The sequence below is a fragment of the Mercenaria mercenaria genome, chromosome 11 (assembly GCF_021730395.1).
Source record: "Mercenaria mercenaria strain notata chromosome 11, MADL_Memer_1, whole genome shotgun sequence".
In the NCBI taxonomy this organism is placed as follows: Eukaryota; Metazoa; Mollusca; class Bivalvia; order Venerida; family Veneridae; genus Mercenaria; species Mercenaria mercenaria.
This window is the reverse complement of record NC_069371.1, coordinates 54,197,245-54,211,011: the sequence shown is the minus strand read 5'-3', so window position 1 is coordinate 54,211,011 and position 13,767 is coordinate 54,197,245. Positions and strand designations below refer to the sequence as shown.

At 36.1% G+C, this 13,767-nt stretch overlaps 1 protein-coding gene across 2 annotated transcripts in view; it reads right to left on the bottom strand.

The window, feature by feature from the left end:
* LOC123531664 (sodium/potassium/calcium exchanger 3-like) overlaps window positions 1–10,497 on the bottom strand; it is a 101,329-nt gene extending 90,832 nt beyond the window's left edge. Inside the window, exon 1 of one of the 2 annotated variants that reach the window (XM_045312829.2) lies at window positions 9,987–10,497. In XM_045312829.2, the coding sequence (XP_045168764.1) occupies window positions 9,987–10,224 (238 nt within the window). In that variant the 5' untranslated portion in view covers window positions 10,225–10,497. The remainder of the gene's footprint in view (window positions 1–9,986) is intronic. The other variant, XM_045312830.2, reaches the window with a different exon arrangement.
* Window positions 10,498–13,767: the final 3,270 nt, after the last annotated feature.

The following is a 13,767-nucleotide window of genomic DNA, read 5'->3' as shown; positions in this document are numbered from 1 at the left end:
ACTGTAAAGCCAATCTGTGTAGGAAAAAGGATGAAAGACCTACTGTGCTGTAAAGCCAATCTGTGTAGGAAAAAGGATGAAGGACCTACTGTACTGTAAAGCCAATCTGTGATTATAGGAAAAAGGATGAAAGACCTACTGTACTGTAAAGCCAATCTGTGATTGTAGGAAAAAGGATGAAAGACCTACTGTACTGTAAAGCCAATCTGTGATTGCAGGAAAAAGGATGAAAGACCTACTGTGCTGTAAAGCCAATCTGTGATTGTAGGAAAAAGGATGAATGACCTACTGTACTGTAAAGCCAATCTGTGATTGTAAGAAAAAGGATGAAAGACCTACTGTACTGTAAAGTCAATCTGTGCAGGAAAAAGGATGAAAGACCTACTGTACTGTAAAGCCAATCTGTGTAGGAAAAAGGATGAAAGACCTACTGTACTGTAAAGCCAATCTGTGATTGTAGGAAAAAGGATGAAAGACCTACTGTACTGTAAAGCCAATCTGTGATTGTAGGAAAAAGGATGAAAGACCTACTGTACTGTAAAGCCAATCTGTTTCAGATTCTTTCTTTTTACCGGTTATTTTTAAACAATAAAGCAGTATTCACTCAATACAAATTGTAAAGCAAGTAAATTGGATAAACTGGAAACAAATTGTTACATAAATGGTCCAGATTTAGATATAGAAATTTAGTACATATTACAATTTTGAATGTCCTGTATACATACTTCTTTTTAAATCCCGCTTACAATGTAACGTATTAAGTTTTGATGAGAAGAAGTTTTGAGAAACGTGTAACTAATCCTATAAAAAACTTCAGAGACAAATTAGCTGACTGGATCTGTTTCATAAAAATGTATCTGCCTAACAATGTTAGTGCTGACTGATTACTGCCAACAAGTACTAATCTAAAAATACAGGGGCAACATTTTGACATACGGAAAATTGGCTCATTTGTTATTCAAAAGGCTAATTAAATCTATAAGATGATACTTTGAAAGCGCAGAATGTAACCAAACAAAATAATCGCAGACTCGGTTTTTAGTCGTTCATTATTCAGCACCATTCCTACCCTCAAACTCCGGAATGAGCGGTATTTTGTTATACAGACTGCAAATACCCTTGAGGACTAATGGTAAAACAACACTGAACCTAAGTACGGGACTGCTTTTATGTTTATTTGCTGGTCCTGTTTTGAGGAGTTATTTAAATATTTGTATAAAATATCTATATAATAGAATTATATATCTCTCAATAATACATTCTGTTTTGAGGAGTTATCTAAATATTTGTACAATATATTTATATAATAGAATTATATATCTCCCAATAATAATTGATCGATCGGTCCCACCCTCCACCCACCGATCCATCCATCTATCGAAAAGTAAAGTATACGTACATGTACATTTGTGTAATTATTTGTAAAATAATTTGCATTTTAAAGAACATATCTAACACATTTATAGGCCACATTCCATTAGGGGACGTTGTTAACTCGTGTGCTATTAAGAAAACACCAAAATTATATTCTGCCAGAATGTTATACTTTTTTTACGTTTTTGTCAAGCATTTTGAGCTGTCAAGTATGCCTATTCTTGCTATAGAATTTGTTACGTTAAAAATTTTGTTGATAAGAACGATACACAGCTTGTTTTGACATCGGATATTTTGTTTTGATTCAATGCTTTCTTCTGCTAGTAAAAATGTTCCACTGTTTTTTTTTTCAGCGGGCAAATCCCCTCCCTATGTTTTCTCCAGGTAGGACAATAACCCCACCATATTGTTTTACCCTTCTTGTAAACCTTTTAAGGTGAGCAAAACTCCTCCCATTTGAATCGCAGGGCGGACAAAACAACTCTTATTACTAACAGCAACATTACACTATTTCAAATCAGAGAAATGGCAGCCTCCCTAACTCTACAACTAAGAGCACGTTCACATACACACACGCTCTCACGCCCGCGCGTGAGGATAAAAAACGATGGGTCATAGGAACACAATGGGACACCGCCTTGGAACTATAAGTGGCAATAACACCACTAGTGAGCTTAAACTGGTTGTGGTGCACACCTCACCTCACTTTTACCGGATATAACCACACACTAATTGTTCTCCTATCACTTATACACACAAGAAACAAAACAAAAACACCAAGGGGTCACGATGGCCGAAGATCACTCACCCGAGTTTAACAGCTCGGTAACATAAGGAAAATATCTGTGAAATTGTTTTGAAATAAGTAAGGAACTTTCTAAAGTTTCCACTGAATAAATACGGGTGGGTATGACATGTAATGTGGCCAGGTGGTAATGAGGTGGTAAAAAGAGACAATATCAAGAAATACAAGACACGAAAAATGAAAAAGAAATTGGGGAAGGTCTGGGGCTTGGTGTTGGGATTAATTTGGGTGAGAGCTTGAGGAACTTTGGCAGGGGGTCATCCTAGGAACATCTGTGTGAAATTGATTTGAATTCGGGCCAGCAATTTCAGAGGAGGAGATTTGTTACTTTCTACAGCAATACAGAGAACGTCTCCAGACAATCATGCTTCTTAGCGGAAGGAACTGAGAAGAAGTCACCAAAGGGGCATTCCTGCCAAATTATTTGGAATCGGACAAGCAGTTTCCATAGAGCAATATATAAAAAGTAGAAATGTAGCCCGTCAGTCCCCTTATGGCTATTATTTTCAACAAAACAGTATGATTTATAGTAAGTGTCACTTATAGAACATTGCAGTGAAATTATTTTACAATCGGGCATGAGAAGATTTTCCAGTTTTTCTATTAAGTCATACAGGGAGAACTAGTCGCGCCCCACGATCTGTATGCCTTTAAACGTAGCAGACTTTGGTATCATAAAGAGTCACCTAAGGACCACTTTAAATACACATAATTTTAAAATTGAGCTAGCTGTTTCAGAGAAGAAGATTTACTTTGTTTTCCAGCAGCTAGGGTTCATTTGGTTTAACCAAACAGGATAGTTTGAGGGGATTAGAGCTTCACTTAGGGAACATTACGTTGAAATTATTGTAAAATTTGGCAAGCACTTTCGGAGGGCAAAGTATTTTCAAAGTTTTGCTCCCTGCAAGTTCCGTATGAAAAAAATCAACATCCCTCTGAGCGTAAAATACGGTTTTTAGAAGTTCAATAAATAATTTTATGGATATTTTAACAATAGCTGTCGGGCTATAAAAGATAAAGGACTTCATTTGTGAACAAGGTCCGTTTACGTTTGATTTCAAATGTAACTTTTGTCCAGAAATATGATACAGAATGTGTGATGAACGATATACAAATTAGTATGATAATATTCCTTGAGATGACATCTGTAATCCGGGGGCTTTTAATGCAATATATATTTCTTTTATTTGGGTGGTAACATTCAAAGAATTATAAAGAACCAATAAGTAGTGTCAAAACCTTGAAGATTATATTATCCTAAATACTCTCTCTAGCTTACACAGCATAATCATGTTTTAAATAACTTTCTTTACTGTGTTCAATGAGTTAAAATCACTTGATTTTTTACTTGACACGATATCTTTTTTTTTTTGATCATCATGCATTTAGGCCTGTTTATATAAGACTAGATTTGTTGCATTAAATCGCTTTTACTATTTGTTTGACGCATCAAGGATAATAAAATGAAATCAACTGAATGAATGTTTTATAAATATGTTAAAGATTTTATTCAAAATTTTGAACGCAGCGGTATGGCTAAATACAAGACTGTGTAGAATAGAGTATACTTATTTCAAGCGCCATTTGTGGCAACGTTAAATGTCGCAACGCCGCTAAATGTCGCAACCACCGTTAAATGTCGCAAGGTTGACGTTAAATGTCGCAACCACCGCTAAATGTTGCAAAATCGTCTGCCGCTAAATGTCGCACCTTTAACGTTAAATGTCGCAAAAATTTGCCTACCGTTATATGTCGCAACACCAACGCTAAATGTCGCACTTCCTATTTGACACTGTGACTATCAATTCCTTGTGTATATTTACTATTTTGAGGGAAGAAAAATTAACAGGTTTATGTAATACAAATAATTATCTTAATGATAAGTGTTGTTACGTATAGCAACAAGCGGGCCTTGTTGGCCCTAGATCTCTCACCTGAGTTACACACTTTGCTAAACAGTCACGCAAGAAAAATATTTATTATATTGTAATAGGGCCAGTGTTTTAGGACAGAAATATTCTGAGGTTTCTTTAAGTAAATACGATTTGGTAATGATGTTGTATGTTTGTGGGGGTTGGGTATGGGTGGGGAACGGGGCGAATAACGACACAGAAATCTAAGACACAAACACACAGCACCAAGACAATTAATAGAAAATATAAATATTTACATTTCTGAAGGGGGTGGGGAGAGAGGGGGGTTATGTGTGGGTAGGCGGAACAGTAGGATAATTAGGGGAATGAGACTAAAGCAAACAATTTTAAGAGACTAAAAGTAAAATAATATCAAAATTCCCGCTTTACCTAAAAAATGTACAGAGGGCCACATAGGATCTTTCCCCGCCATTGAAGCTTGATAGTCACCTTATGATTTTAAATGTAAACCTCCAAACAAAGAAATAGAATCCGTGGCTGATTAATAGAAAATCTTCGTTTTCTACAGCTGGTACAAAACACAGTTACAGTCTTCGTGTCGCGTAGTTAAACATCCTGTTGTGTAACATGCCCGGATCGCGGCCCGAGCCGATCCCCCACCCCAACCCCACCCTTGTTGGCTTAGTAGTGACTTATACTCATCTAAGTTGCACCCGACTATTTTGGAAATAATATTTTCTCACAATGAAGACCCAAACCGCCCCAGAGGCGAACATTTTATACTTATATTTCAAAGATTCCCAATGGGGCAGAACCCTTGACCCTTTAAAATGAGGGGAATACTCCTCCAGTACCTTAAAATTAAGACAAAAAATGCACCGGAGGCAACCATTTTATACATGTTTTTCAAACTTTCCCGGGGAGAGCCCCTGAACCCTCGAAAATGGCAGGGATAACGCCTCCCATACACCGAAATTTTGAACAAAAAATGCAATAAAAGTCCAGCATTCCATACCTGTAGTTCAAAATTGTCAAGGGGGAAAAAACCCTAACCAACTAAAATAAGGGGAATGCCCCTCTAGTACGTACCTAAAAAAAATAGACAAAAATGCACCACAGGCCAGCATTTCATACCTGTACATAAAAAACTTTCCCACAAATACGGATAGAGGAACCCCGTACCTACCGCACGTCGCCGGTGACGCTTTTGTTTTTTTGTTTTAAACTTGTGTCCCCCTCCCCCCCCCCCCCCCCCCCCCCCCCCCCCCATCCATCAACAATTTCTGGCCCCGGGCTGTTGTGTAACGAAATTCAGTCGACTCAAGACATGCTATACAACGCGCGACAATACGGAGCGCGAGCTTAATATCTCATGAGCTAAACAGGACTCCATAGAATTACATAGTTCAGACCTGAAATAAATTTAGTACTGTGGCGAGTACTACGTTAGTGCTCAAACCTTTAGATATAGAATATATAACGTATGTATGGTGCGGGACCACTGAAAAGCAAACGTGCAGATTAGAGTGAAACGTCATTTCAGCCCTTCCCAAATCAACACATTGCATACTGATGCATGCAAACATTCATTACCCAATCTTATCTCTAAGTTGTAAAGACTGTTTAACTCTTATTTTGCTGTGCGACATTTAGCGTTGGAGTTGCGATATATAACGGTGGGCAATTTTTGCGACATTTAACGTTAAAGGTGCGACATTTAGCGGCAGACGATTTTGCGACATTTAGCGGTGGTTGCGACATTTAACGTCAACATTGCGACATATAACGGTGGTTGCGACATTTAGCGGCGTTGCGACATTTAACGTTGCCACACCATTCAAAGAAACGTATTTTCATTTCGACCTCTGTAGTATTTATTGTTAATAGGGAGATGTTGTCTTGGATATATATTTATAGCGCCGTACACCGTTACATTTGTGATGTAGAGATAGTACTATAAAAACCAATAAAAAAATTAAAGTCGGATGCTTATATATAAAATTTAAGACCATACACTGACAACACAACTGTTATTGCATATCGAAGCCGATATAACATATTAACAGCTATCGTATTTTTTTTAAGCCAGACTTTCCTGAAATCTAGCATATTTGTTTTTATTAAAATCGTTATCTAGTTTTATTCTGGCAGAAGTAGGCTTATCTAAGCTTTAACGATCACCCATTTATTTAGGTGTCTGAGAATTCACTGAACGTGCGATCTCAGACGTCGCGTATAACGTAGCCACGTTATGTCAAGTTATTTCAATGAATGTTACCTACTTAACTGTTTTGCAACATGCACCTTGCAAGTCAACATTATAATTTAGTTCTGGACTTCTTGAACAATCTGTTTATCCCGACATATCCTTTACTGATAATCGAATATCTATCATTTAAACTTTCACAAGTACGACCATCTTCCGTTTTTATTTTATATACCTATCAATAGAAAGCAAAAACAGACGCAGTTTGAAGTTTAAGGTACAGTCTCTATAAATAATCAATATATAAATTGCAGAAATCTTTCAGAAATACATTCTGTCCCAACAATATATGTGGCTTTTTGGTAATTCCTTCAGTACACTTGTTGGTGTATTATGCATGCATATGTACCGCATGTGGCTTGATTACCTAACAAACTATGACGTAGAGTCATTGTGATAAATCTTTAGCAGGCAAATTCATTTATCACAGGTATTGATTAAAAACAGCTTACTGAGAGCATTTATTCTGGCAGCAAAAAGATCAAACATTACCAAGTTAGATCTACTTAGGTGTTTCAGAGTCAGTTTCGCGAACGATGCGATATCAGACTTTAACAAAACCACATTAACGAAAAGTTATGAGACGTCACCTCCATAACCGTTTTCCAACGTGCAACTTGCAAATCACCTTTGGACTTTCTTGTCATTTTATTCATCCTGACTTTTACTGACGACTGAATCTCCATCCGATTTAAACTTATCCGATTACGACCTTCGGTTCCTTTATTTTAGAAAGCAAAATCAGATGCAATTTGAATGGTAAGGTACAATCCCTATACATGTATTTGATTTATATATACATTGGAGAAATCTCGAGAGAAAGCGACCGTCGGCTTAGCTCAGTATGAAGAGCGCAGGCATACGGATCGCGGGGTCGTAAGTTCGATCACCGGGCGAGGCGTATGTTCTCCGTGACAATTTAATAATATACATTGTTTCTGATATCATTAGTCCTCCAGCTTGATTCGTATGGGGAAGTTAACAGTTACTTGCAGAGAACAGTTTCGGATTGGTACAGAATTTTAACTGCCTGCCGTTAGATAACAACTGAAAAACTGTTAAAAACGGCGTTATACCCAAACAAAAGAATAAAGTTGTTTGTTTTTTCAATCTACACTTGTGGCTTTTGTTAACTCCTTCAGTATCTTAATTTATCTTTAACAATACTATATTATCATACATGTATATATAGCGCATGTGACTTGACTATTAATAACAAACTATGACGTAGGAATACTATGATAAATCTCCAACAGTTCACTTCAGCGCCGTAGCCACACTGAGGCAAACCGAGGCAGTTGCCTCGGTTAAAATTTGAGAGGCAAAAACAAAAGAAGAGTAAAAAGTAGGCCTTTCACACTGATGAAAATTTCAGTTATAAAAGTTCAGAGAAGTATATTAATATCATGAGAATATAACATAATATATCTGCCTCATGACATCATTGAGGCGAGGTGAGGCGGAAATCCATATTGATAGACTTGTCCATGCCCCCTCCCCAAAGTTGGCTGAGAAGTGAGCTACTCATCAAAGTCGAACCCAATTGTGTATTATATTTATCAAATTCAAATCCAAAAATGCACCAGAGGTCACTATTTCATACTGAATTTTCAAAATGTTTCAGGGAAAAAGCCCCCTGAAAATGAGGGTGAATCCCCTTCCATACCTTAAAATTCAGACCAAAAAAGGCACTAGAGGCCACCATTTCATACTTGTAATTCATTTTTTCCAGGGGGAGAGCCCTGACCCCCTAAACTGAGAAGATCCCCCTACAGTACCTCAAATTTTAGACCAAACAATGCACCATAGGCCACCATTTCGTATCTGTATTTCAAAATAAGAGAACCATCTGACCACCACTAAACTGAAGGGGAATCCCCTCCAATACCTTAAAATTCAGACCAAAAAAATGCACCAGAGGCCACCATTTCATAGTTATCTTTACACCAACATGGAAACAGTCCCCCTCCAGTACCTCCAGTACCTACCCCCTCCCGGGTTATAAACTAATAAACTACTAGTATACTAAACAAGAGGACCATGATGGTCCTGAATCACTCACCTGTCCCCACATGACCCAATTTTCATGAAGATCCATTGAAAAATATGGCCTCTAGAGAGGTCACGAGGTTTTTCTATTATTTGACCTAAAGATCTAGTTTTTAAAGGCATGTGACCCAGTTTCAAAATTGATCTAGATATCATCAAGGTGAACATTCTGACCAATTTTCATGAAGATCTATTGAAAAGTATGGCCTCTAGACAGGTCACAAGGTTTTTCTATTTTTAGACCTACTGACCTAGTTTTTGACCGCACATGACCCAGTTTCGAACTTGACCTAGATATCATCAAGATAAACATTCTGACCAACTTTCATAAAGATCCCATGAAAAATGTGACATCTAGAGTGGTCACAAGCAAAAGTTTACGGACGGACGAACGAACGGACGTCCACGGACGCACGGACGACGGACGCCACGCGATCACAAAAGCTCACCTTGTCACTTCATGACAGGTGAGCTAAAAAAGCATGTTGTATGTCTTACTGTTGGTTTTCTGATTTTATTGCCTTTCAATTACAAAAATGATTGTATCCGAGACTATATTAGAATAGGATAAATCCCCAATTATCCTTGTTATAAATATATTTTTTCTTAAAATATGAACGTTCTGTGAAATATAGGGCTAAAGGGACGATTTTACTGTGATATAAAACAGTTTGAGAGTGCTTCAGACTGCACCAGAGACGTCCTGGGGAAAAAATCCGGGAGGCATGCCCCCGGATCCCCCTAGGTTGCCTCGGTTAAAATTTGTGTCTGGCTACGGCACTGCACTTCATTATCATAGGTCTGAATTAATTCAGATTATCTCGTTTATGAACTAAATGTAAACATGGTCTATTTATTCAGCATGAGAAGGTATTTTGAGATAGATAATGCTATACGAAGACAATATACATTTTGTTTATCGTCCGCATAATTGACCTTAAATTTTGAATCTTAAATTTAATAAAACATCGGTCATGTCGTTCTGAAATTAGAATACTTATCATAATAACAATACAAATTGTTTTCATTCGGAATGATAACGAGGAGCAGTCCATAAAACAATTATTACGATGGTGTGTCTACACGAAGAACAATGAATATCTGATTGCTTTTAGTTTCACATGCTGCAAAAATCAAATTCCCCTGTAGCCGCAAAATAATATCATGGAAGTATCAAAGAACTATCAAAGAAGTCTTCCTAAGCTAAATATCCATGGAAAATTTACCCGAATAGGTTTAGAACCAATAATTTTAACCCGTAGCATATACGCTATGCAAATATTGTCACCTAAGGCTCTTATTTAATTCCGCAAGGAAATTATGTTGGAATACTTGTAGTTATTGCTGGAGAAATTGAATCAATCTTATCCCAACGGGAGATTCAGTTCTCTAAAATCAAATATAGAAGACATATTTCATACATCCTATATTCGGCTGAAGGAATATGGCATCAACTAGTAGAAGCGTGTGACATTATGTATTTTTCATCTTTAAACTCATTCAGTCCAAAAAAACGTTTTTTAGGATTTGTGTATTAAGAGGGAAGATATGATAAGCCGGTGTTCAAAACTGTTTTAACGTTACGAAATTTAAAAAAGGAAACATGCAAATATCTTACCTTGCCCAAAAGATTCTGTATTGTTGATCGTATCCCTTTTAAAACGGCGAAATGTTCCAGATGTCTTATAAGTTTTTGAATGGTATTTTCTATGTTCAGAAGCTGTTTTTAAGTAGTCTGACTTGAAGAGTAGTGACGTACAGGTTACTCCTATATAAACAAGGAATAAAGTCACAAAAATATATTTACGGACTTCAAATTTCCTTTTACAGTTTACAGTAAAATTATTCCTAGCCATATTGTGAATGTATATTTTCCTTATTGATATCCCGTCATCCCGACACTATCTTTTCTCGCTCTGCAGCAGATAAAATCTCGTTTAGATAACCGTAGTTGACAAAAGATAGTTGACAATTAGACGTTACTATCGATTAATGTCGCCTTTTATCAGCGATTTGTCGTCCTTCCCAGTTCTCAGAGAGAAAAATACTACATTAATGCAAAGACATGCTCTTAATATGGATATTCTTGAAGTGTAACAAACACTTCCAATACTCCATGGCCTTTGATAGATATTGGTAATCAAAGCAGTCTCTCCAACGGGCAATACAATTTCAACTACGTTTGCGCATTAAACTTTGTAATTATATCAAATCGCGACACCGGAGCCGATGTTCCAAATTAAAGCAATAAGGAAATTGAATATGGCTTACATTAAATCTACACCCTAACCTTTGCCGCCTACAACCCCACTACACTGAATTTCACATATATTTATCTGATCTCATGCGGATGGTGGTTTTATCCGGGTGCCCGTCCGTAATGAAATGAGGCCGGCAGAGGCATTTGGAGTCTTCATCCAACATGCGATTAACTTTTATTTTGTCGGCTTGATTTTAAACCCTACAAAAACAAAACAAACAAACGCTTACAGTAATAAAACATATTATGATGATAGGTAGTCCTTCAGTGAATAGTACACATTCTTATTTGCCTCTTACACCTCAGTAAAGTGATACAATTTTTTGCTTAACAGTAAAAGGACGTTTACGCATCCTTTATAGTTTAGCGCACAAGAACGTTACCGTTTATGGGCTGCATGTAGCCTCATACAAATGTTATTCCACAAATTATGATACGAGTCTGATAACTCTTTTTGTAACTGATCCGAATACACTGCAAAATGTTTATAATTATAATACTTTGTGTGTGATAAAATGATTACCATTACATTTGCAACTTAAGATTAACGTATCATATTGAACTTACTAAGATCAATTACATAGTTTATATTCGCATGATCGGCGTTTTTTTATTCTTCTTAAAATCTATAAAAAAATGCAGTTAAAATTTGATCTTAAACTACACCTTTCTTTCCATGTATTATCATTAGGAATACTTTTTATTATTACAATCTATGTAAATTTTAAAAAGAAAACACAAAAATGTTAAACTAAATTTCCGACATTATAAAGTTACATATGTGATGTTACAGTTGTGCAATTGCAAAAAATGTCAATGTGATTGTCTGTACTACACTTGTATCTGTATAAATTTGTAAATACGGCAATGTATATAGCGTTCTTTCCTATTGATATACCTTGCACATGATTCTGATCAAATGTAACAAAGTTTTGATAAATCTGAGTTAACCCTCGTATTTCAGCCTTAAATAACTGCTTAGTGCCACGCTTTTCGCTGTAAAACATTTCACACAGCTAATAAATACGTAAGTTTCCAATAGTATTTAACAGAATATATATATATATATTAAGTCATGTTATCTTTGGTTATCCATGTTTTTAAGCGATTATCATATTATAGAAATGCTAAATACAGAAATAGCGTAAACAAGTTTCCTGTCTTTGTTTTATTCTCTTCTGTAAAGTCGCATTAAGAGAAAATGGTTTGTTTTAATTATGCAAACCACTAAAAGTAGCAGAAAATAAAACTTAATTTTAACACGGCGGAGCACTTCATATATTTCGTTCACCGTAGATGTTAAGGCAGTAGGCAACATATTAGAAGTTAAAAAGACATACTGATGTTCATGTTACCAGTATACTATTATATTTCCATTTCTACAAATCGTGTAGCACGACATTTATGTTGTGATATTGTTCTGTAATTTTTCAACTTGAACAGATTGGTTTGGGCTGTCCCAGTGTTCCCGCTTTATTAGATTTGGGTATTGTTCAATCACCCCTTGGATATGTTGCCATTTTTTTTAAATTTTGTTTTGGACAGTTCTGTGATATGCCGGCTTCATAGCCTCAGGCCCCTCTCTAAATTCTATCATTGAAGGTTTCATGTACACCGCCGTATGATTACATTTGTGGAGTGGTTGTCTTTAATTGTAACATGTATCAATTTTGAGTTCTGCTAAACCTGGGACAAAAGGGCGTGGATGGTAGCTTGCATTTCCACTACCGCCTAGAGCAGGCTCAGTCAAACTGAACCTGCAAGGTTTTCATTTATGTTGTGCCTGTAGTTTCCCACTTTTTTTCAACATCATCAAGAATGTAGTTCAAAGTAATGAAATTTGCAAGAAGCATGTTAGGTTGTATGCACTTGTCATGAAAAGTGAGACTTAAATGAAAATATTATATTATATTGTTTTGTATTGTATTGTATTGTAACTGAATGTAATTTTAAAATTACAATTCCCAATGTAATTGTAATTTGATTAATTACTTTGCTAAAATTTAAGTACTTGTAATTTAATTGAAAGTTTTACTTCGTAATTTGATTAAATTTTAAAATAACTGATCCCAAGTCTGGGAGTGACGTAGTTATGTTTCGAATACAGTTCAGGCGAGTGTCTTGATCAGTGGGATAATTATGCACTTCTTCGTTTATGCTAGTTATCAAATATACCTGTCAAATTACTAACATCTTATTGTCATACAGACTGCTTTTGCTCTTGACAAAATCATTTTCTTAGGGGTACGTTTTCAAATTTCGCAATTCTAGGAGAAGAATTCAATAAAACGTTTGTTCTTATTATATCCATGAAAAGGTAATTTATGTTTATGCGACTAAACGACATTTATCTGGAATAAATATGTTTAAGCCGAATCTCATAATTTGTCTGATTACATTTTTCGAGGCTTTGTTGGCTTAAATGGCTACACTAACTGGTAAATCGCTTTCGTTAGATTTGAAATCTGCGCCTAACACAAATATAACTATCCCAGTGTTTACAAGTCTTAGTGACACATAATTAACAAAACCATTCAGCTTCTAACACTCTCAATTACTTAATGGTTACATTGTCACGACCTCAATCAACTCTGCTATTTCGAATCACTTCCGAACATTGTCGCAATTCAATTTTACCTGTATGCCAACTAGGATACTAGTTTATCGAAATGGGCTTCGGATATCAAGTCGTTCAGTCGTTCAAATCACATAAGATTAAAACATAGAAGATCTAAGACCATAAGGAATGGTTTGAAATTTTATTGTCATAATGTCAACAATGAAACAACCCAATGTGCCAGGCTTTCTACTGATACGAGTTACATAATATATTGCACTGATATACCCAATTTACGACTGTCGTTATTTCGTTATTTTGTGTGTTCGTTTTATAATAAAAAGTCAATGTGATAAATTGTGCGTTTAAAAGTACTATGTATCACCTCTTTAAACACACCCTCTTGAGGCACCCATCTAATGGAGTATCAATAGAAATAATCAAAGCTTGTAACAAATAGTATGATAGTCAAACAGTAATAACAGCAATGGCCTAGGATCGAACTTAAGGTTGTTTGCGTGTGGGGGAGGGGGAGAGAAGACGGGCGTGGTCAAGCAGGAAAATCTCTATTTCAGTGCCATA